Source organism: Folsomia candida, unplaced genomic scaffold (genome assembly GCF_002217175.1).
Source record: "Folsomia candida strain VU population unplaced genomic scaffold, ASM221717v1 Fcan01_Sc016, whole genome shotgun sequence".
NCBI classification, from domain to species: Eukaryota; Metazoa; Arthropoda; class Collembola; order Entomobryomorpha; family Isotomidae; genus Folsomia; species Folsomia candida.
Genome location: NW_019091208.1, coordinates 1,262,006 through 1,285,273, shown reverse-complemented (window position 1 = coordinate 1,285,273; position 23,268 = coordinate 1,262,006). Strand labels below are relative to the sequence as shown.

Sequence of the window (23,268 nt, the reverse complement as noted above, 5' to 3'; positions counted from 1 at the left end):
CAGGATACCATTAACAAATGGAACTGAAAGTATTTATATTCGTTACTAAATATGTACATACGCGCATATGTAGTAATTAAGAAGTAAATTTTGTTACGTGGGAACCGTGGGAACGGAATTTCTGCATTTTAGGTATGTATCAAGCGTAGTTTTGCATGGATGAAGTCGGTTTAATAAGTCAGGAAAACATGAGAAGGTAATTAATTGAAGAGAAATGCTCACTTATAAACAGTGGCTGCGGTGGCGTTGGGAGAGGGGGACAATGTCCCCATGGGTATTGGATGTCCGCATGTGACGCAAACCACCGCCCCTACTCTCCTATACTAAAATGCTAATGTCCCCACAGCTTCCGCGGCCACTGATTATATAGCAGAGGTATACAATGCTTTAGTTGCATTAGGCACAATCTTAAAAATTGTGTAAGCTTTTTGAAAATAAATTCACCATTAATTCGTTATTAAATCGAAAGTAAACTCAGAATTGTTGTATGTACACTCTTAGAAAACTGGTATTAAATACCGTTTCACGCTCTCTGAGTTCATCACGTGGAGTACATTAGCCGAACGAGCCGAACGAGATATTAATATTTATCCATATATTTACATAAATATACTGCATATGTAAATTATCTGTAAATTTTAGAACTTATTTATTTAAAACGTAGAAACAGATAGTAAGAATTAATACATAAAGGCGAATACACTGTATCAACGTATACGATTTTATGCATCACTGCATGCTTGCAACAAAGGAACGTGCACATATTGCGTCATCAAAAAAAATCATTTTTTTTTACCACCAATCCACCCCTTCCGTATCCTAACTATGTTACGTTAAACTAAACATGCGTCGGATATTTCAGCCACTTAAAACCACCTACCATTTTTTTGACGTCATATATGCACGTCCTCTAATGGAGTGTATTTTGCCATAGAAATCCTCCTCCATCATAAGTAATCAGCACGCATCTCAAGCGTAATTAATCTGATGTGAATAATATAGACCCGTTAATAGATAAATACTTACATATGTAGCTTAGGAAGATTTTAATTTAAAAGTATTATTGTCATGTCTGATCGCTAAAAGATTTGTAGGACAAATGAATAAGTATTCCAATCAATTCAATGATTTTTTACCAATCATTAATCATTCTACATCGCAACTTTTATTTACTTATTACATGTCAATCTAAGATTCAGAAGATAATCTTTCTAGTAGCAATCAATGCTTGAAGATGCAGGTAGACAACAAAATTAGGGTTCGATCCCTGTTTTTTTGTATTGCAAAATATTTGCAAATCTAATTTACACAAAGTGTGAATTTTTCACCAGCCAAATTTTCACAGCATAAAGAAATGCACAATTTTATTTTCACCCGCATCAAACTAAACATCTAGAAAAACAATTAAAAAATATATCTACAATTAAATATTATTACCGAAATATTGCGGTTTTGCAGTTTTAATCTAGTGATTTTATTACCGATTTTACCACCGCATTTAGCGTATCAGATTGACAGGAAAAATTGGCAACTATGCAAAATTGTGTAACCACATTAATTACGTATTTAAATTTATTGCGGAAGAACCCTGCACAACTTTTTTTTCCACGGCATTGTCTCGGCGATGCATTGTCTTCCGATCAGTTGCTGCCACTCTGAAAAGTGCACAATGCATTTATGTATAAGCTCGATAATATGGTGGTCAAAACAAATCAGACGCTTACATATTCTGCACTAAATTAATTTAGTGTAGAAGATTTAATTTATTGCAAAATCAGGCCCAACGTTAATTTTTTTACGTATTTATTTCATACATAAATATTGTGATAAATTGCTCTTGTGATAAAAACGTTACAAATATAAATGTTTTAAGCAGGAAGTAGAATTAAAATTTCTTAAGAATCAAAAAATATTAATTCTTTCGTGTAAATGCGACGAATGTGAAAAAGTTCTTTCTAAAAACTCTATTTTTGGTCAAGTGAAATAAGTCTGACACAGCTTTGGCGCTGATTTAATTGCAAATTTTAGTTTGGAAACGACTCCAAATTTTAAAAAAATCTGAATTATGGGATTTTTCTCTATCGTGTTAATAATACTTTTCAGTGGTGTAAAAGTTGTCAATTCACAGATGATGAACTGTGTAAATCCGCCCCCCACGGTACTTACGGCTCCGTCGGGTAACATAACCCAGCCCCCGTTCCCCTCTCCCGTGTGGAACGGGACAATTTGTGGGGATTTTTTCTGGACGATTCAAGCCCCCGGAGAATGTGACACGATTACTTGGACGATGGACAGCTATTCTCTGGTCGCAGGTCTCGACAGGGTGGAGGTTACTGCGTGAATACAGTTTTCAAAATACAGTTAGCAAAAAAAATAAGTGAAAAAAATAATTTTTTTGCTCACTGTAATTTTACCTTTTTTGTAATAATTGCACTCTAAATTAAGTAAACTAAACTTTAGACACTTGTAAATAAAAATTAGAAATTATAATTACGTAAAATGTACGCAAGGTTGTATAAAAAAAGGGGATGACACAAGTTGTGTCACACAACCAAGAGGTAAAATTTATCCGATGTTGAACAAAATTTATCCACGTGTTGGATAAATTTTACCCAATTTTAGACAAACTTTGGATTTGGATAAATTTTACATTTTTTGTAGTGGCATCCTCTTTTTTACTCACCCATGAGTAAATTTTACTTACTTTTATTTAGAGTGTGTATGTGTATGCACTCAAAACAAAACTGTGTCAATATATGACTTAACCGCCTTGGTTACAATTGTGATTCCGAGTAGTAATGAATTTTTTCCGTCCGGTCATAACATTATAACTGCCGGTATCAAAATCATCGTAACTCGGATTCAACATTGTAACCAAGGCGGTTAAGTTATATATTGACACCGGCGGTGTTGATTCGACAAATTTTTATTTTGAGTGTGCATACCGAGTCCAGAGCATAGTAATTAACTCTGGAGTTAGTTTGTATGTGTTTATATAACGTTTAGTTAATTCATAATTTAGAGTGGGTCTAGTTTTTAGAAGAATTTCATATAGAATTTATGTAAATCATTTACTTTTCGAAATGGTAAGATTGCTTTATTTTTTAGAGTGTTGTGTCCCTCTAAAAAGTGTACTTATGTTACATAAGTACACTATACATAAGTATACATAAGAATACATAAGTTATGTATTCTTGAGAATTAATGTTCTCATTGCATCCTTCCCGGCTGTGCATAATTTTTACATAAATTTTTATCTTACTTTCGCGAATAAATTTTTGCACAGGTTTATGACGGGACTTATCCAGGTGGAACTAATCTGGGACGATGGCAGGGTCAACTGCAAGCGTCGGATCCTGCAAAACCGGTCGTAACTTCGACGGGAAATATAATGACGGTCTGGTTTAACACGACGGCGTATCCAGGGGGCTCGATTAACTTCGCATCGCATTATCAAATAAGTGAGCAAGTTATTTATGTACAAGAATGTGTAAAAACGATAATCGTCAAACTTGGCGGTTGACGTTGAGCTTGACCCCATTTTAGAGGTCGATCTATTTAGGTTCAAAGGTTATAACTATCGGTACCATGGAGAAAGTGGGGTTTGATTGTGTTGGGGAGTTCTTGTAATATCATGAAAGACGGACTGACGGACGGACAAAGTTATCACATAAAGCAGCTAACGCTATTTACATAGTTAACAAAATATTACCAATTCAGAATTATTAATTGTTTTATCCTTATCAAACACTGATACCTTATCCATAGCTTAATCATAACTTAATCACGCGTCATTTTTTTTTTTACCACACTTTGTATATTTTCCAATTCTTTTTTACAGATTCAATCCCATGCACCTCAAACTCCACAACGTGTCAATTAACCAACCGAACCAAGTGCAAGTTGCGGCTGGGCAAGTATAAATCGGTGATCGGGACTTGGCCATACTTCAAGCTTGTTTGGTTTTGCATCGATTTCACGAAAAAAAACAAGAGGAAATTCATCTGTGATCAAAAACTTCCAATTTCCAAGTTACCATTGATTATCGTCTTGATTAAAAAATTCATGGCGTGGACGGCGGACAGTGGACGCGTTAAAATTTTATGATTTTTTTAATTTAAAATTTTAAGTTTTTTAAAAAATTCACTAACATTGTGTGATATTATATTTCAATGTTTTAACAAATAAATAAGTAGAGTCGCTAAATTTTTTTGTACTTTTTTATTATTATTTGACAATTAAAGTTTTCCCAGTTCGAGCGATCTTTCCCACAATTGTTGCTGCACGTGGACATTTTCAACTTGCTGATTTGGTGGGACAATTTCACAATTTGCGATGTAAACTCCTCCGATTCCTTCCAACTTTGGGGATAATGCGGTGTAAATTATTGTGTTGGCACCGTCCTCCGTAGTCTGTGGAGAGATCAATTAAAATAAATTCCCTAAGAATCATTAACGTTCTGATTCCCAACGTATGCAAAAAATTGTGGGTTTACGTATGTGTTTATAAGAAATGGTTTAATTCGAAAGGAAAACTGAAAAATTGTAGTCAAGTTGCGGAAGGAAGACAAAAGTTGTTGATTGATTTTCGTGATTTTTTATCATAAAATGTTAGAATTTTGAGGGATTGCTCCAGGAAACGTTAAATTTAGGGATTTTCTTGTCGTAAATTTTGGCATTTTTCGAAATAACACAATATAAAATTTTGGTTGTTTCGTTTTTTTCTTGTAAAACGGGTTCTGCTACGTAAGGTTTCCGAATTAATGCATTTTCTTGTAGTGAAAATCGTTGAGGTAGTAAATATCTGCATTGCTCACTTGAAGGATTCCCTTGACCGCGTTTGCAATCACCAGAATGAAACGGGGCAAATTATCCCACAACTCGGACACGATTGTTCCGGGGTGAACGGCTAAAACGTTCACCTTGATGTGTTTTTCCGATCGGAGAATCGTGTCCAAATAACGAGTGTGTAAAATTTGACATAATTTCGAATCGGCATATGCTTTCGTGGACACGTAAACTTTGCTGGAATTAAAAACAGATTTTCAATATTGGAGATTAAAACTTATGTAACAAATATTAAAAAATTTAAGAATTTCAATTAAAATACGTACAATATAAAAATGTAGAAACGAAACCACTATCTTTCAATTGGTTAAAAGCAGGTGAAACTCAGGGTAAACTTAAAATTACCACAAAATACACTTACAATTTTGGAATTGCCATAATACGAAAAATTTCAAAATTTCGAATTCTATTCACAAACATAAAATTTCGCATTTACCATTCTTCCAACTCATCAAAGTCGATCTTTCCCCCATAGTTGGCGACGGAGGAGACATTTACGATTCGACAAGCCACGTGCTTATCAACTCGTAATGACGTTTCCTTAACTCGTGGCAACAGTAAAGAAGTGAGGACGAAGTGGGACAAGTAATTAACCTGGAACTGGGACTCGTATCCATTTTCTGTTATTTCATAAGGAGAAAACATGACCCCGGCTGAAATGTCGAAAATTCGAGTAAATAATTTATCGTTGCAAAATTTGTTGTTGTCGCTGCACTCTAAGAAATAATGTTACCCGTTTGGAAATTATAAAAATAAAAATGCTTTAAAAACCTATGAGTATATAAGCTTTACTCTTTATCCGATATGTAAATGTTGATATTAATTTGGAGTTTAATTTATATATTTAGTTAGAATTTAGGCACGTATATTTATTTTTTTAAATGGTGACACAATTGTTAAGAGTGTGCATGTCCTGGTAGTTAGTAAATAAATACCGTTATTAATTAGCAAATCGATCCGATCCACTTCTTGAAGCACGGTCGCAGCAAAAGTGTACACAGATTTGAGTGACTTGAGATCCAACTCCAACACTTGGCACGATCCCGTTGTGATACCTACGGCCCGAATGGAAGCGATCACTTCTCCTCCAGCAAGCAGGGATCGACAACCTTTACAAATGTGAATTATTGACAAATTTATACACACATTTTATTGATTTGGATTAAAAAATTTTTAAAATCTGATCAAATTTCACAATTTTTTGATAATTTCAACGAATTGTATTTCGGCATAAAATTCTCCCTGATTTTGACCATGCCTCGTACTAACTGACTGATATCTCTATTAAAAAACGACGTTAGGAGGTATGTAGCGTCAAAATTGGTGGGTATTTTCAGTTAATTAAGGGTATATTAGATGTATGCAAATTTGTGCTAACCCATAATGACATGAAATCCAGATTGCAGCAGCTTTGTCAAAACTTGTAAACCAATCCCCCTCGTTCCTCCCGTTAAGACGACGACTTCGCCAGCCCGGTTGGGCAATTCTGTGGCAAAATTATACGTAAAACGTACAATTAGTGATATACAATAAAGCACTGCACATAAATATTCACGTCAATCAAAGCATGGCTTCGCAACCACTTTATCAACAACACAACTTTACGAAACTGTGTCAGGAAGGAAATCTTTTAAACGAAAATCATACAAAGAAAAATCATAATTCACGTGACGATGAGTTTACGAAAAACTGTTTACAAGTAAACATAAGTCGTACGACATAAGTCGCAGGGTAAGGAAACCCCCGGGGTTTTGCTACTGAAAACCCATACCCCGGTGTTTTACCTGGGTTTTGCGGGTAGTCGGGGTTTTGGGGGCAAATTGAGTCAGTGTCTCATGTATGTATTAAGTTCAGAAATTAATGAAAAAAATCAGTTTTTCAGTAATTTCGCAACAAAACTGCGTATTAATTATATTTTTTTAATAATTAATTTGTTGAATTGCTAGTAATGCCCTGTTATGATATTTTGTAGAATTTGAAAACCCCGACTACCCGGGGTAGGTATTGCTCAAATTTGCTACCCCAAAACCCGGAACACCCCAATACCCCAAAAACCCGGGGTATGTAGCATACCCTGATAAGTCGTAATAAAATCAAGATTCTGATCGCAAAGTTACGAAACGAGGTTCACAAAGGTGACGTAAATAGAATAAAGTGTTTATTTTTCAAAAAAAGCTATACCCCTGAGAGGCTCCGGCTTCTTGTAAAATTCTCTGTACAGAGCTCTTGGTTGCCACACCGCAGTGAGCCCTAGACGGACAGAAGATGTCAGAAATTTCACTAATTTCGCGCCCCCTGACCCAGGCGCGGGCAAGACACGACTCCCACTCTGGGTCCCCATCCGGTGATAAGTTCTGATTTTATGTATTACTAGACAATCTTTATTAGCGAAATTAAGGATTAAACTTTAGTATTCACACTAGGGATTAAAGACTGACATTAATCCCTTAATCCTAATCTTAATTCGTGATCACAATCATGAATATTAAATCGGAATTGGACCAGTTCCTGTTGACCAATTATGCCGCCTTACCTTGCCTGATTTTCGTCACGTACTAAATAGAATAGACAAGTGTGCAAATTTACATACATATGTACATATTTACCTGGAATGAGAAGTATGTATGTATATAGTGCAAATTAATATGCCATTGTTGCAAATATGTACATACTTTCCTGCTTAAGTTTGTTGTTAATACCGTGTAGTTAGCTAAACCGAGTATTGCAGAAAAATTATACAATTTGTTACATATGTATGTAAGTTTGCACAAAGCAGAAGTCCTTGTATGCTGCGTTTCCTTCGAAAAGTGTTTCACACCCTTAGAAATGTGGGTACCTTTCGAAAACTGAATGCAGTCTGAAAGTAGTACACTGCGACCCACAAAACAAGGACACCTAGGATTTTTTCCAATTTCTCAAAGGCCGTTCAAAATAATTATATGCTTCTTTCACCATTAAGTACTGCGGTGGGTAGAAGTCTTGTCGCAACTTTTCATCTTGTTTCATAATCATACAACTTGGGAATCTACAAAAATATAAAATTCACGTGACCCATAAAACAAGGACATATCCCAAAAAACAAGATGTTTGTTATTCCACAGGGCGAAATCTATTGACTTTGAACCAGAAATTTTATCGTCAGTATGTTTGTGATATTTTGGTCTAGAGTCGGTGTAGATTAAACTTTTTCTTTAGAAGGTATGTCATGGCGAGGGGTAAATTCCAGGCCATGTGGCAGAGGGACAAAGTAGAACTTTACTTGCGAATAGAAGGGGTATTTGGAAATTTGCGAAGCACGTAATTGTCAGGCGACATTCCGTAGTAACGTTCAATGCCAAAGAGACCACTTCCGGTGGAACAAACAAGCAATGGGGCATGCCTCCGATGATGCAGAGCGAAAAATCTATCATTCTCCGTCGCTCAGGCAACTCCTTTGTGATGGCAAACCAGACTATAGTGGTTTTCAAGCCTCTTTCCGAGAAATCAAGGCCAAATAAAGTCCGGCGTGCTTTCCCGATCCTCTGCAGAAGGAAAATGATGAAAAAGCGTGAGATTTCCCGGAAGCACAAAGATGTTCGATCGCAGTGGGCAAAAGATCGAATGTCATGGACCCCTAAGCCGAGCAACATCATATTTAGGAACAAAACCGAGTCACATTGGATTGTCCTGATAGGAATAAGTATCATTTTCATGACCTTAGGCAACAAAACTTAAATTTACCACAGACAGACCGGGGGAGGTGGTGTCATGATCCCGGGGTTTATGGTATGGGGTTTAATATCGTGTTGTTCCGACTACTTTGAACTCAGAAGGTTATTAGATCATTTCAGAAGAACAATTGCTTCTTCTGAAACAAAAATTAGGTTGAAAATGTGGCAGTCTCAACAAGATAATACCCCATATTATGCTCCTCGGTGATCAATGAAATGGTCCAAAGACAACGATATCGACATTCTGGCTTGGCCATTGACATATTTTGATCGAAATCCGATTAAAACTATTTAGGGATATTAGTCGCGACTAGTTTATGCTAATACTAAGCCGTGTTTAACAGGTTCCGAACACAAACAAGGAATCATTGATGCACGTGATTCAATACCAATCAGTCATGTCAATAAGCACGTGGCGTCAATGAATCGTCGATTTATTTCTGATATCAATAAAGTGGGTAGTTATACTGAGTATTGTTGTGGAAGAGAATTGATAAAATACAAAATAACTGGCTAAAATGTAAATACTTCCAAACCTGTCCTTGTTTTATGAGCCACCTGATTTTGACATATTATTAGATAACTACCCCGCCCCTGCATCAATTTTAACGAAACTTTGCAACAAGACTACCAGGGACCGTAGTACTTAATGGTGAAAGAAGCACATAAGTATTTTGAAGGGCCTTTGAGAAATTGGAAAAAATCCTAGGTGTCCTTGTTTTGTGGGTCGCAGTGTACATATTGCGAAAAAAGTAGAATGCGATGGTGTCAAGTGTAACCCTCTGTAAGATTTGGTTGAAATTTTAAAATTGTGTGGTCCAAATCAACGTTTCTCTTGAGGGCGTTTGTGCGATGGTTGGAATTGATCAACATTTTTACATACGTTAAAGTGGGAAAAATGGGCGATTTTTTTCCTTCCGGGAAGCGAAGGCGGATTAATTTTGCAGCTCCCGGTGGATAAAAATGGCTTATGTATTTTTCCAACTTTGATCTAAATAAAATATTTTGACTAATTCGCACCAAGAAAAATTGATTGTATTGACCAGGACCACGCAGCAATTTTTAAATTTTAACCAAATCTTAAGGTTACACTTCACACCGTAGCATTGTATGTAAGCGGTGGCCGATTTACATAATTCCGAGAAAATACCTGCCCGACCACACATGTACGTATTATTTCTAACAATGTGGCTTACTTGAAATATGCTTTGTACATAATTATTGAACTCAAACTGCGAAAGACTCATTATTAAGAGTGCAAATATCTTGTTGTAGGTTGAATTAAGACAAGTTTCAAGGCGGATGGCTTTTCCAGTTGCAAAGATTACAATGCAGACGTCATCGCAGCACTAATACATATGTACATACATCCACAATTGTCCCGCCATATTTCCAACGACTCGAGTTGTGACTGAATTCACCGTGCGTTAGGTTATTTTACGTATTTAAGCAACAAGTTGTTATGTAGATTTTCATCAATTTGCAAGTTGGAATGTGTGTCTGTGACACATGTTTTTGCGCATGGATGCGCACTCTAAATAAAAATCAATAAAATTTACTCAAGGCTGAGTTAAAAAGATGATGACACAATCAAGAGGTATGTAGAATTTGTGCAAAATTTATAAATGCAAAGCTGTGCAAAATTTGTAGAGCGCATGTGTAACGAACGTACAAATATGTATGTATATGTGCACGACTAAACTCTAAATAATGTCAATTTTTTCATGTTTACCGGCTATCACTGGATTACATATGTGACATGGTCAAAAATATTTATAACAGTGTGGTATGTAGTACTAATTCAGTAGGTTCAGCTACTTTATGCGAAGACTTTGTCTGTCCGTCGGTCTGTCAGCAGGATAACGGGAGAACGGATCGCGATAATCGAAATCGGTTTTCGCAATCATGGATATGACCCCATAGGGAGGATCCTATCATGTTTTGGGGTCAATGGGCCCACATCCCATGGCGCCAGGGGGTGTGGTCGGGGAAAAGTGAGATTTTTAGTGAAACTTAATCTACAGCTGAAATAGAGTGAAATTAAGTTATCAAGCGTTGTGTCACACCCCTTCGGCGCTAAGGGGAGGAAATTTGTGTGTGATCCCAAACTTGGAATTTCCAAGTTACCCTGGATTATCATCTTGATTAACAAAAAATTTTGCATGGACGGCGGAATGGGAACGAGTTAAAATTTCTAATTCCTAGTTTTTTTTCAATTCATTAACTTTGTGTCGTATTGTGTGTACCTCACTGTACCTGAATGTTTTAATAAAAGAGTAAGAAATAGAGCAAAAGTAAGTTCGGGCGGCAGAGTGGCTACATTTATTCGCGTTGTTTTGTTATTATTTATTATTTTACAATTAAATTTTTCCCAGTTCGAGCGATCTTTCCCACAATTGTTGCTGCACGTGGACATTTTCAACTTGCTGATTTGGTGGGACAATTTCACAATTTGCGATGTAAACTCCTCCGATTCCTTCCAATTTTGGGGATAATGCGGTGTAAATTATTGTGTTGGCACCGTCCTCAGTAGTCTTTGGACAGATTAATAAAAAAATACGTTGAAGTCGTTATATAATCTTATTCGTTACAAAAACAATCGTCGTTTTCTCATAAGAAATTGTTTAATTCGGCAAGAGGACTAAAGTCGTTCTGAAAAATTGTAGTAATTGCGCACGAGGGATACAATTTTTGTAACTGAATGGTTATGATTTTCACGATTTTGCCATTAGGCGTAAAATCTGGAAGCATTTTTATAGATTTTACCTGTGTCAAAAAAGACATTTTCTCGCCGAAAATTTTTATATTTCCAAATATAATGCAACGTTAAATTATGGGTGTTTGAGTTTTTTTCTAATTAAATAGTTATAATAATCCCACTTAATTCCTTCTCCCACATCATGATTAGTACTTATATTCATCATTCCCGAATTAACACATTTTCTTGTAATTTGTTTTAATTGATGAGTTTTTTTAATAAACACTACTCACTTGAAATATTCCCTTGACCGCGTTTGCAATAGCGAGAACGACACGTGGTAAGTTATCCCACAAATCGGACACGATTATTCCGGGATGAACAGCTAAAACGTTCACCTTGATGTGTTTTTCCGATCGGAGTATTGTGTCCAAATAACGAGTGTGTAAAACTTGGCATAATTTCGAATCCCCGTATGCTTTTGTGGACATGTAGACTTTGCTGGAATTTAAAACAGATTTTTATGTAAACAAGGTTAATTGATAAAATTGAAAATAAAAATTACAAAACAACTAAAAATTTCAGAACTTTAATTACGAAAAATATCAAATATGTCAAAAAGTAAACCACTTTCTTGCACTTATTTAACAGATCAGCACGTGGAACTCAGGATAAAATTGAAACTTACAATTACCACAACATACAAAAAATTCAAAATTCCAAATGCTAAAATTTCGTATTTACCATTTTTCCAACTCATCAAGGTCGATCTGTCCCCCATAGCTGGCGTCCGATGAGACATTTACGATTCGACAAGCCACGTGCTTATCGCTTCTTCTGGAAGTTTCCTTAATTCTTGGCAGCAGTAAATTAGTGAGGACGAAGTGGGACAAGTAATTAACTTGGAAGTGTGACTCGCATCCGTTTTCTGTTATTTCATACGTCGAAAACATGATTCCAGCTGCAATTCCAAATATTTTAGCGCAGAAAATGAGAAAATCATGCCAAATTTCTGCCCGAAAGCGGTTGAAATAATTTTTATTCGGGATGCATACCGTTACTAATTAGCAAATCGATTCGATCCGCTTCTCTTAATACGTTAGCAGCAAAAGTTTGCACAGATTTGAGTGATTTTAGATCCAATTCCAACGCCTGACAGGATCCCGTTGTGACACCTTCGGCACGAATGGATGCGATCACTTTTTCTCCAGCAATCCGAGAGCGACAACCTTTACATGCAAACATACGATATAAATTTATTGTGTCAACAAATTGTGCACAATTGCATATTTACATATGTATTTAGATATGCAAATTAGATGCATTTATATGTAGGTTCGGAATGAAAACAGTTAAATATCATATTTTAACGTGAAATATTAATGCAGTTTATTTATAAATGCCACGAACCAGACTTAGGTTCCCACTTATTTAGCCGAAACATCCGACTGATTTTCACCGCACCGTGGACTAACTAGCTGAAATCTCAACTAAAAAACGACATTTGGAGATAAGTGGGACGTTTCGGCTACTTAAGCACGTGGTGTATTAAATTTATGCTAATTTCTTACCCATAATGACATGAAATCTGGATTGAACAAGCTTTTTCAAAACTTGTAAACCAATCCCCCTCGTTCCTCCCGTTAAGACGGCGACTTCCCCGTTTCTGTTAGGCAATTCTGTTTCAAAATTTTACATGTATGTAAATTATGTGAAATTAATAAATTAAAATGAAACAATCAGGATATTCACGTCACCGTCACCTCGCAACACATCTTCGCAAAATTCTTGCGAAGAGATCTGCGCCGTGAAAGATTTGAAAATATAAACAAAGGCGAGAAATGAAAATTCGTTTGAAGACGAATTTTCGAAAAGTAATTTACGATGTAAAGTTCGCAACTCTATCTACGCAGGTATAAGAAGATGTTGCGGTTTACGGGGTTTACAAAGTTGACGTGAATAGCCTAAAATGCATAAGTGTATTTCGAGTAAAGCTGTACCCTTAAAGGGCTCCGGTTTCTTGCAAAATTCTCTGTACAGAGCGCTTGGTCGCCACACAGTGAGCACTGCACGGAACCAGGAGGTCAGAAATTTCACTAATTTGGCACCCCCTGACCCAGGCCCGGGCAAGACACGACTCTCAGTCTGGGTCCCCATCCGGTAACAAGCTTTGATTTTATTACCAGGCACTAATTTATCACCGATTTTAACACGTGTTTTGTACAGTATCGTTTAAATTTATTTGTGTATTAACAGAACACCAGAGGCTGACGGATTAGCTTTAATCTGGATTAAGTGTTCAGATTGAGGATTAAATTTTAACCCTTGGGGTTAAAGATTGACATTAAAATTGACAACACTAATGTTTAAATCCTACTCTCAATCCTTTAAACCACAATCCAGAATATATAATCCGAAATTGAGTATTAAACTTTGACATTAATCCTTAAATCCCAATCCGTAATTACGATCCTTAGAACAATATTTAATCCGAAATTGATCCGTTCCTGGGGATAAATCGTGCCTCACTTTGATGTGCACCTTCTCTGTCTGACTTTCTTTACTTACTTAATAGAAAAATGTGCATATTTGCATACTTGGAATGAGAAGTATGTATGCAGTGCAAATTAATAAGAATATGCCGTGAAAATATATACTTTCCTGCTAAAAATGTTCCTTGTTAATTAAGCCTCGTTAGTTAGTTAAACCTGAGCCGGCCGAGTATTCCAGATGAATGGATGTGTGGTCACGTAGACATTGACGTGGAACCAAAGGTTGTTTCACTTTGTTATATGTCCTTTCCGTCTGATTTTCCTGATGTTAATTGCCTTACCTATGTAATTTATTACACAAGTTTGCATACGGTGGAATCGTCCGAGTGGTGAACTTCCTTTGAAAAATGTTCCACACTCTTAGAAATTGTGTTACTTTTCGAAAAGTGGATATGCCCTGAAATTAATATAGCGTAAACTATTTCAGAGGTGGAGCTTGATAAAAAGTAAAGTTCTCATTCTGGATTTATGAATGTAGAATACTCTTAGAAATCCAGGGTTAAAATGATACCAAGCAGTTTACAGCAGTGCAGAGACACATATGTGACATAAGTAATACCGTGTAGTAATAGGTCAGTATTATATTTTTACCATATGGATACCATATTTGAATGATTTTAGTATTACCAGTAAGCCGTAGCCCCATTACAGATAACTCCAAGAACTCAATCCTGCGTTCTTATTTCTACACTGTTACAAATCTAATAGAATCACGTATGTAGATACTCCGTGCTGGTAATAAATTCGTACCGGATTGGTGGTAAGTTGTTCCTTAGTGGTAAATTTTTCATTACCACAACATTACTTAACAGTAATTACCCTAAGGATAGAGTCACTTATGTACTCGCTCGGTAATGATTGAATACCAGTTTTCTAAGAGTATATATAACAATGTACATTACTTAACACGTATTGAATTCAGACTGTGAAAAAGTCATTTTTAAGAGTGTAAACATGTTTTGGTTGTTACTACATAAACATGAGTTTAGGCATTTTTGTCGTGAATTAAATCAAGTATGTAGGAGGATGGCTTTTCCGGTTGGAAACATTACGCTGCACATGTACATAATCTCGGTACCAGTGCATATGTACATACATCCACAAATTTACATATTTCCCACGATACTCCTCGCATCGTAGTGTTGTGTTTTGCACCATGTACTGCACCGAGGCCAGGTTATTTTATGTAAGCAGCCAGTTATTAGATTTTCATTAATTTGCAACTGATAATGTATATGTAAGTGTGTGAAACAGATACATATAGCTTCTGATTATATTAATTTAAATAAATATAAATACTAAGTAAATAGTTATAATTAAATATATGTAAAGATCTCAATTAATACTGTACCAACAATTCTATGCAATACTATACCATGTGAATTAATACAATATTAAAAATGTACACTGGAAGCTTAGCCATTACGCAGGTTATTAATTAATTAGTAATAATCCTAATTAAAATTGTTGCTACAAATTGTAAGAATATAATTGTCCAAAAAAGAATCCGTAAATCAATATTTTACGGAATAAACATTGAAAGTGTCACATAAAAATAAATTAATTACGCGATACCATTTAAGATTAAGTTAGCGTGATCAATTGCTAATTACAACTACTTGTTTTGCCATAAAGAAATTAAAGTCCATTATATATTACTTTCTCGAGCTTTCCTAATTAATTAAGTAACGAATTACTATTGCAACTGCATATTTACTTCGACACTGCTATAATTAAAGACATGTGTATCGAGAACTCAGCTACGCGAGTGCTTATTTCATACTAACTCACATACATGTATTGTTCCGAGATTGAGGTAGCCTTTTGATCCTTATACCCCTACATTTCAAACAAGTCTTTGACAACGTCCTACCCCACGAAATTAACAAATTTTTCACCACGGCAAAAATCTGATAACGATTTTCAAACAGAAATGCCAAACCAGCTAACAAAATTGCGCTCCCACACAGAATGAACATTGTTACAATTGCTCCATCCAATCCAATGGGTTCAAAAAGCTGTTTGTTTTTAGTTAGTTTCACTGGTTTGCGATTCAAATATTTCCGTTGGGTTTCTTCTTCTCTTAGCCTGCTATATATCCCAGCCTCAAGAACACCTTTTATATATTTTGGCACATTCGATAAATGTAGTGGCCAAAAGTACAAACCAAATGGAAAATGGTCCAGGATTTCTTTCCCTTTGTAAAATTTGTGTCTGGGATAATATTTCATTAAGTATCCATATTCTGCCTGGATAATTTCGGTTTTACAACGAAAACGGATTTCCCACAATTTAACAATTCGCTCTCCACGCTATTCTGTAAAAGAGTTAGAGACTGACTTTTGTTTGAATACTGAAAGCCATTAGGGGAGTGAGTAAGTTTAGGGTCCAGCAAATTAAAAATTACAAAGAGGTATCTACTCGTTAGAGGAATTTGGTTAAAATATATTGTAATATCTATCAAGAGTTCGAGAAATTCTGGTCTGTAATCCCCAAAATTGTTTGTTGATGGTAGTGAGAGTAGATGAAAACAATTACGTGAGTCAACTATATTTATATGTTTCTCAATTGCTTCTTTTTTTTCCTTCGAGGCATAATGTACAAACCTGTCGCCGGAAAGATGTGACACGTAGTATAGGTACAAGGCGATCCTTTTGTAAGCAACTTTGATACTAAAGTCCGAAATTACTTCTTGTAATTGCATTGTTATAAAGTTCATGAATAATTTTTAGTAAGCAGCCTCAAATTTTGGTATATCATTTTTATCCGCCCTATGACAAAGCAATTGCTCGAATGTTGATAAACGCAAAGCAGCGAGGGGAGCGTTAAGTTCTGATATCATAATTCCATTATAGCAATTCGTTAAAATGACTGATGCTAGACACCAGGTGCCCAAAATGAGTCGCAGGAACCATTTTCGATCAATTTTCTTTGGTAGGAAGCCACTCTCTTCAAACATTGTAGCAAGGATGAACAACCACGGGGCAAAGGAGGTGTTTCTCAAAGCAGTCAGATATTTGTAGGTGCTCGTAATTACAATAATCAATGTCACCGATGTGAGCAATACAAACCACAGCCATGGTTTGAAAGGGGAAATATAGATCCTAAGAGTTATATATTCTTCCCGATTGCAGGTTAGATATTGATACCCAATAAAATCTATGGTTATAAAGGTCTCGAAAGCAGCGATTCCGACACGAATGTCATTGTCGCTGATAAAGACAAATCGAAGACTTCGTTTGGCTGCGTAGCATTTGTGTTTAAAAATCAAGGTACGATTTGCTTTTGAAAATACAACCTGCAACATATGCTGTATAATCTTAGGACTGCTTAAGTTAAGCTCAAACGGGTTTGATAATTTGTCTCTAATGTCAAGTCTTCCTCCAGCCAAAGCTTCACTTCCATAACACCATGATTGCATTGGTGGTTCTATATCACGAATACTTTTGAACACGCTTTGCGTCAGCTGACCTGTTTCTATGCCACAGTACAAAACTTTGATCAGATAGTAGTGTTCGTTTATGCTAATTTCATCCCAGTCGTCGCGATGCCAATAGCATATTTTGAATTTATCTCCCCCTAATAGGAATAACACTCCAATTTTGTTACGTCCGTTTGGATGAATATAAACCTCTGTAAGTATTTGTTGCTCAGTTTGTGTTGTGACAACTATAAGGATGGCTTTATCCCATAGACGGTTGTGTCTTTTGCCTCTTTCAATATGAAACATATACCCATTTCGAAGCATGTCAGCGTAGTAATCTAATTCTGAATGTCGTAAAGCGACAAAGTCTCTCTCGCGAAAATGAAAGAATGAAAGAATTATTGCAATATGGCAGTCTGAGGAAAATCGTGATTTGAATATATCCATTTGTGTTTTCTTATATCCAGACGAATTTTGTATTACACGATTTGATTCCGTTATTTTAACAGGGTGGACAATATTAAACCAATCTATATTATAATGGGCTCGTCTCTGTGTCCATCGTGCAATATTTCGATGTAACATGAGTCCAATTTCCACATCATGATTTCAAATACGGGATTCAGTTTTGACTCAATGGGTGAAAATTGGATAAGAAAAAACAAAGATATTGCAGGAAACATATGTGAAATAGTTGAAGACAACATTATGCTTCTTCTGAAGACGAAATACTAAATAGTCTGATCTGCAATCTGAATTGGTAGAAAATATTGCTTAATTTCAACTCATTTAGAGACTTTCTTCTATAAAAATAAGTAACTAGAAGCTAGCAGTCGTAACTGTAACCTTACCAAGAACTTGAAAAATAGCCTTAACTGACTAAATCAAGCACATTGGAGTTGTTTAACTTTTCCAAAATTACCAATGACTTTATTTTGAGGAGAAAACATTGGCATTAGGTGTTTCTTGGCGTATTATATAGAGTTGTAATATAAATTTTAAAACATGCAGGTAAACTTTTATATGGTCGATGCTGACTTTGCTTACGTGGGCAAAAAGAATCTAAAAAACAATATCATCCATCAACTACGTGTACACAGATAGGAATGTACAAGTAAGTATCCAGGTTAATCTACTTATTAGTAAGCAAGCATAAATGCACTAGATATCTGTACCTTAAAAACATATGTACATATGTATGTATAAATACTTATAGCTTTGCCAGGATCCATAAATTGGGATTGGGGACATGAAAGCTTAAGGTATTATATATAATATGCAGTATATTTTAGCTAACCATTTCTTTCAACAGGCACCACACATAAATATTTAAGTGATGGAAATTGCGTGTCGAATGGTGAAAAACATTTTCAATCTATATACATTAACATGGTCCACTTAACATAATTTTTTGACTCCCAAACCGACCAAATTTTCGAAAATGTGATTCACATAGGCATCCGGTTGATTTGCATAATTTGTTTTGCATAATACTCATATGACCTAATGGGAATTTATCTAATTTCAAATTATGCAAAACAACAATTTTGCATAACAGTTATTTGCATAATCTTAGTTTTTGTTCGATTTGTACAAACTTTGGTTCCGTTCACCTAGATTTAATTTAGTGTACACGGTTGCTAACCCTAACGTTTTGAGCCGGACGGTCTGGAGAGTGCACTCCACGTCTCTCCATGGGGTCTTGTTTCTAAACTGTGTTTCTAAACTGTTGAAATGTTTATTACTCGTCCCCGCACTTGTATGTATTGTTTTCATATTAGACCTATTTTTTTAGCGATGGCAACTCTCCATTTCAAAAAAGTCTTTGACACTGTCTGGCTCAACGAAATGATAAAATTTTTCATTCCAGCAAAAATCCGGTAACGAATTTCAGCCAAAAATACAAATCCAACTCCTGAAATTATCCCTCCGCACAGAATGAAGATTGTTACAATTGCCCCATCCAATCCCATCGGCTCAAAAGGTTGCATGCTTTTAAGTTGTTTCGCTGGTTTGCGATTCGAATATTTCCGGCGGGTTTCCTCTTCTTTTAACCGATTGTAGATCCCAGTCTCAACCACATCTCTGAAATATTTTGGGACGCTTGATGACTGCAGATGAAAAAATTTCAAACCAATTGGAGTATAGTCTAGGATTTGTTTCCCCTTGTAAACTTTTTTTGGTAGGATAATGCCTCGTCAAGTAGTGATATTCTGCTTGGATAGTATCGGTTTTTACAATGAAAACTGATTTTCCGCAATCCAGCAATTCACTTTCGACGCTATTTCGTACATGAGTAAAGGTTTGGTTTGAAAGTTGCAAGCCTTTAGGAAAATGGGTAAGTCTTGGGTTCAGCAGGTCAAAAATTAGAAAAGCGTATTTAATTTTTAGATCAATCAAATGTATAATATCTAACAATAATTGGGTAAATTCTGGAGTCATCGGACCCCCCGACGTGTAAATTGGTGGTAGTGATAGCAAATGAAAGCAATTCTTTGGGGCAATTCTGCTTATCTCTTTCTCAGCGAGATGTTTCCCTTCTTTAAAGGACATAATGGACAGAGGATTTGCTAGAAATGAGAGATAGTATACGTAGAAGGCAGTCATTTTATAGTCAACTTTTGAAATTCCATCTTTCAAATGGGTTAGTAGTGCTGTATTGTTTAACATGAATTTTACAATTAAATCGACATAGACATCTCGAAATTTTGGTATGTCATTTTTATCCGTCCTGTAACAAAGCAGCTGCTCAAATGTTGACAAACGTAAGGCATCGAGAGGAGCGTTAAGTTCTGATATCATAATTCCATTATAGCAATTTGTCAGAATGACCGATACTAAACACCAAGAGCCTAGAATTAGACGTATAAACCATTTTCGATCAATTTCTTTAGGGAGGGGACCACTCTCTTCGAAAATTGTGGCAAGTATGAACAACCACGTGGCGAAGGGGACGCGTCTCAACGTGGTCAGATATTTGTAGATCGTGGTAATTGCGATAATTAATATCAGTGATGTTAGCAATGTGACCCACAACCAGGGCTTGAAAGGGGTGATATAAATCTTAAAAGTTATATATTCTTCCCGAATGCAGGTTAGATATTGGTACCCAATAAATTCTGTGACTATTAACCTTTCAAAAGCAGAAATCTTGTCGGGGGTTAGACCGAGATCATTATAATTGATTAACTGAAATTGAAGACTTTGTAAGGTCCAGTGACATTGAATTTCAAAAATCAGGGTTCGATTTGCTTTTAAAAATACGACCTGCAACATATGCTCTATAATTGTTGAACTATTGAAGTTAGGGTCATACGGGTTTGATAATTTGTCTTTAGTAGCAAGCCTCCCTCCAGCTAATACTTCGCCGCTATGACACCATATTTCTGGCGGGGGTTCTATAGCAGTAATAATTTTGTACACACTTTGGCTCAAATGAGCTCTTTCTGTCGCAGTACAAGCCACCGCTCATGAAAGAGTACTCCACAATGTTAACCATTTCATACGGCTGCTTGCGATGCCAGTAGCATATTTTGAACTTATTTCCCTCAAGAAGGAACAGCACTCCAATTTTATTAACTTGGTGTCCCTCAAAATACACCCCGTGAAGGATATGTTTCTTAGTTTGTGTCGTAACAAACATAATGATGGCTTTATCCCATGAATGGATATACTCGTAATTAGGATTGAAATCTTTGTTTTCAGTATGAAACATGTACCCTTTGCGAACCAAGTAAGTGTAGAGATGCATGCCAATACCTCCTTTAGCCACTAATTCTCTATTTTGTAGGTAATAGAACGATAGAAATATTGCCATCTGGCATTCTGAGGAAAATCGTGATTTGAACGTATGGATTCGTATCTTCTTACTTACAAACTCGTATGCAAAATTTGCTTCGGCCATTTTTACGGGGTGGTCAATATTAAACCAATCAATATTACCGTATGTCCATTTGTGTTCGTAGTTCAAGATTAGGATATCGCATAGGTTCAACTTCCCCATCATGGTGCTGAATACGGGAACCATTTTCGAATTAACTGGAGGAAATGCAATAACAAGAAGTACAGATATTGCTAAGATACAGAGAATACTTGAAGGCGCCATGATACTTGATTTGACAGTGAGATAAATCAAAACTAGTAAAACTGTTTATGTAGAATTCAGAGGTCGACGCCGCCGACCACACGCCGCCGACGCCGCCGGCGCCGGTACTTTTTTACGAGCCGCCGCCGCCGAAAATAATTAACGGCGCGCCGACGCCGCCGCGGAAAAAAATTGGCGCCGATTTTATTTTGGCTTGAATACTAGATTTTGGTCTAATTATAATTACAAAAGACACCCTTTAACAATATTTTCAGTCCCAAACTAGAGTTTTCATATAATGACCTCTTATTTATGACAAATACAATGTATTAGAATAGCATTAGAATAAATATTTATGAAAAATAGGAAAAATTTTCCATGATTTTTACCAGCTGAATTTTCAATTAATTTGCGTTTTTGAAGATAAGTTACTTATTTTGGCGTAACCTTAAATTCGCGTCTGTATAATGGCTTCAAAACGCGAATATAAAGATTTATTTTATCACGAAACTGGGAAATTGTACCCGAAATAACTTTCCAACAATTTTCAAAGTTTACTATGCAAATATATTTAATTTCCAAAATTTGCGGGTGGAAATCTTTTTTAATTAAAGAATTGATACCTTAATCTTCAAAATGCTAAATTTAAATTACAAAGATTGAAAAACGCGGTAGTGTTAAAACCCACGAATAATTCTGAGCAATGTCTTGAAGTGATGCGACATAATCAAAACGAACTTGTAGCTTTATAAAAATAGGTGCAATTTGATTAGACATTAAAAAATGAGAATGCTTTTGTCAAAATCGGAGATGTTATAATTTTAGCTTAAAAAGTGCTTTCCATTTTTTACCTTTGACGTTATCAGTGGTCCCTTATCCTACATCTGCCCAAGTGCACAGAAATAGACCGGGAGACATAACGCTTTTATGTACATATAAGGGTTTAAAACTATGACATGTGGAAGCACATAAAAGATTGCGCACATATATTTTTTACCCGACTGCGTTTTATCGAGCGAAAAAGTACAAGATACCTCTTTAAAAGCTCTTAGAAAACTATTCAACATTTGGCGCCGCCGCAGGCAAAAAACCGGCGCGGCGCGCCGCCGCCGCCGCCCCTTAGTGAAATGCAAGCCGCCGCCGCCGATGGTACCATCGGCGTCGACCTCTGGTAGAACTCTGATATGCAATCTGAATTGACTGAAAACGTTGTTTCATTGTAGTTTAATGGAAAAGACACTTAGGAATATCTGATACCATACCCGCGTCTAAAAACTCTCCGGCGTACTTTACCAGGTAGGTAGTAAGTGTTTGAACAAATATATCTAACCGAATAAATTCAGCCTTTCCTAAAATTAGTAATGAGTCCAACTTTATTTCGGCGCGGAAACTTTAGCATTATTCGTTCCATAATCAGCTTTTTTATAATCTGGATTTTGAAACGTTTACATAAGTACATTACTGACGCTGACGTGGCAAACATACATACGTGGACTAAACATTTAAAAATCAATATCATCCATCATGTAAATAGCTATCATTGGTATATTTCCACACGATCCATTAGTCTAATCCATTACTGGGCAATGTTCAACTTACCATGGCCACCAGATGCATACATCTGTACATGGAAAAATTTGGCTGACATGGAAAAATTTGGCTGACATGGAAAAATTTGTTTTGAGGGCATATATAAATAGTGAATAGTCTAACCCTCATTACATTGAATGCTTCCAGTGATTAATTAAATGTTAAAAATCGCGTGTCAAAGGGAGAAAATTATCAGATCGAAACAAATTCCGCTTCTTTACGCCAACTGCGGCCAATTGTTCGAAATCGAGATTCACGACAGCTATGTTTCCGACCTCAAGTCTAGGAGGGAAAGTTCATAAAATACGTTGCGCGGAGAGAATAGTCGTGTATAATATGGACAGGACACAATGACCACCGTTT

The 23,268-nt window shown here is 36.1% G+C and overlaps 3 protein-coding genes across 3 annotated transcripts; 1 reads left to right on the top strand and 2 right to left on the bottom strand.

Annotated features, from left to right (window-relative positions):
• The first annotated feature begins 1,640 nt into the window (after positions 1-1,640).
• Positions 1,641-4,210, top strand: LOC110856471. The gene is made up of 3 exons (XM_022104951.2): positions 1,641-2,329; positions 3,287-3,461; positions 3,842-4,210. The coding sequence occupies exons 1-3, from the start codon at positions 2,066-2,068 to the stop codon at positions 4,105-4,107; spliced, it is 705 nt and encodes a 234-aa protein (XP_021960643.2). The 5' UTR covers positions 1,641-2,065; the 3' UTR covers positions 4,108-4,210.
• Positions 4,086-7,399, bottom strand: LOC110856470 (retinol dehydrogenase 12). Its single transcript, XM_022104950.2, has 6 exons — positions 7,029-7,399; positions 6,226-6,333; positions 5,783-5,956; positions 5,284-5,500; positions 4,817-5,024; positions 4,086-4,412 (listed from the first exon to the last, which is right to left on the bottom strand). The coding sequence occupies exons 1-6, from the start codon at positions 7,186-7,188 to the stop codon at positions 4,239-4,241; spliced, it is 1,041 nt and encodes a 346-aa protein (XP_021960642.1). The 5' UTR covers positions 7,189-7,399; the 3' UTR covers positions 4,086-4,238.
• A 3,453-nt stretch (positions 7,400-10,852) lies between these two features.
• LOC110856576 (retinol dehydrogenase 12) lies at positions 10,853-13,996 on the bottom strand. The gene is made up of 6 exons (XM_022105059.2): positions 13,256-13,996; positions 12,827-12,934; positions 12,311-12,484; positions 12,000-12,216; positions 11,549-11,756; positions 10,853-11,091 (listed from the first exon to the last, which is right to left on the bottom strand). Exons 1-6 carry the CDS (start codon positions 13,410-13,412, stop codon positions 10,918-10,920), a joined length of 1,038 nt encoding a protein of 345 aa, XP_021960751.1. The 5' UTR covers positions 13,413-13,996; the 3' UTR covers positions 10,853-10,917.
• Between the last annotated feature and the right edge of the window lie 9,272 nt (positions 13,997-23,268).

What these genes read in the sequence shown, in the direction of transcription:
- LOC110856576 (XM_022105059.2), bottom strand. Translation starts at nt 13,412, where the DNA reads ATGGGGACCCAGACTGAGAGTCGTGTCTTGCCCGGGCCTGGGTCAGGG. An exon ending in CAGATTTCATGTCATTATGG is followed by an intron (nt 12,485 to 12,826) that starts GTAAGAAATTAG and finishes TTGCATGTAAAG; the next exon opens with GTTGTCGCTCTCGGATTGCT. An exon ending in CTTGATGAGTTGGAAAAATG is followed by an intron (nt 11,757 to 11,999) that starts GTAAATACGAAA and finishes TTTAAATTCCAG; the next exon opens with CAAAGTCTACATGTCCACAA.
- LOC110856470 (XM_022104950.2), bottom strand. Translation starts at nt 7,188, where the DNA reads ATGGGGACCCAGAGTGGGAGTCGTGTCTTGCCCGCGCCTGGGTCAGGG. An exon ending in CGATTTGCTAATTAATAACG is followed by an intron (nt 5,501 to 5,782) that starts GTATTTATTTAC and finishes TCGACATTTCAG; the next exon opens with CCGGGGTCATGTTTTCTCCT. An exon ending in TTTGATGAGTTGGAAGAATG is followed by an intron (nt 5,025 to 5,283) that starts GTAAATGCGAAA and finishes TTTTAATTCCAG; the next exon opens with CAAAGTTTACGTGTCCACGA.
- LOC110856471 (XM_022104951.2), top strand. Translation starts at nt 2,066, where the DNA reads ATGGGATTTTTCTCTATCGTGTTAATAATACTTTTCAGTGGTGTAAAA. An exon ending in CAGGTCTCGACAGGGTGGAG is followed by an intron (nt 2,330 to 3,286) that starts GTTACTGCGTGA and finishes ATTTTTGCACAG; the next exon opens with GTTTATGACGGGACTTATCC. An exon ending in CGCATCGCATTATCAAATAA is followed by an intron (nt 3,462 to 3,841) that starts GTGAGCAAGTTA and finishes TCTTTTTTACAG; the next exon opens with ATTCAATCCCATGCACCTCA.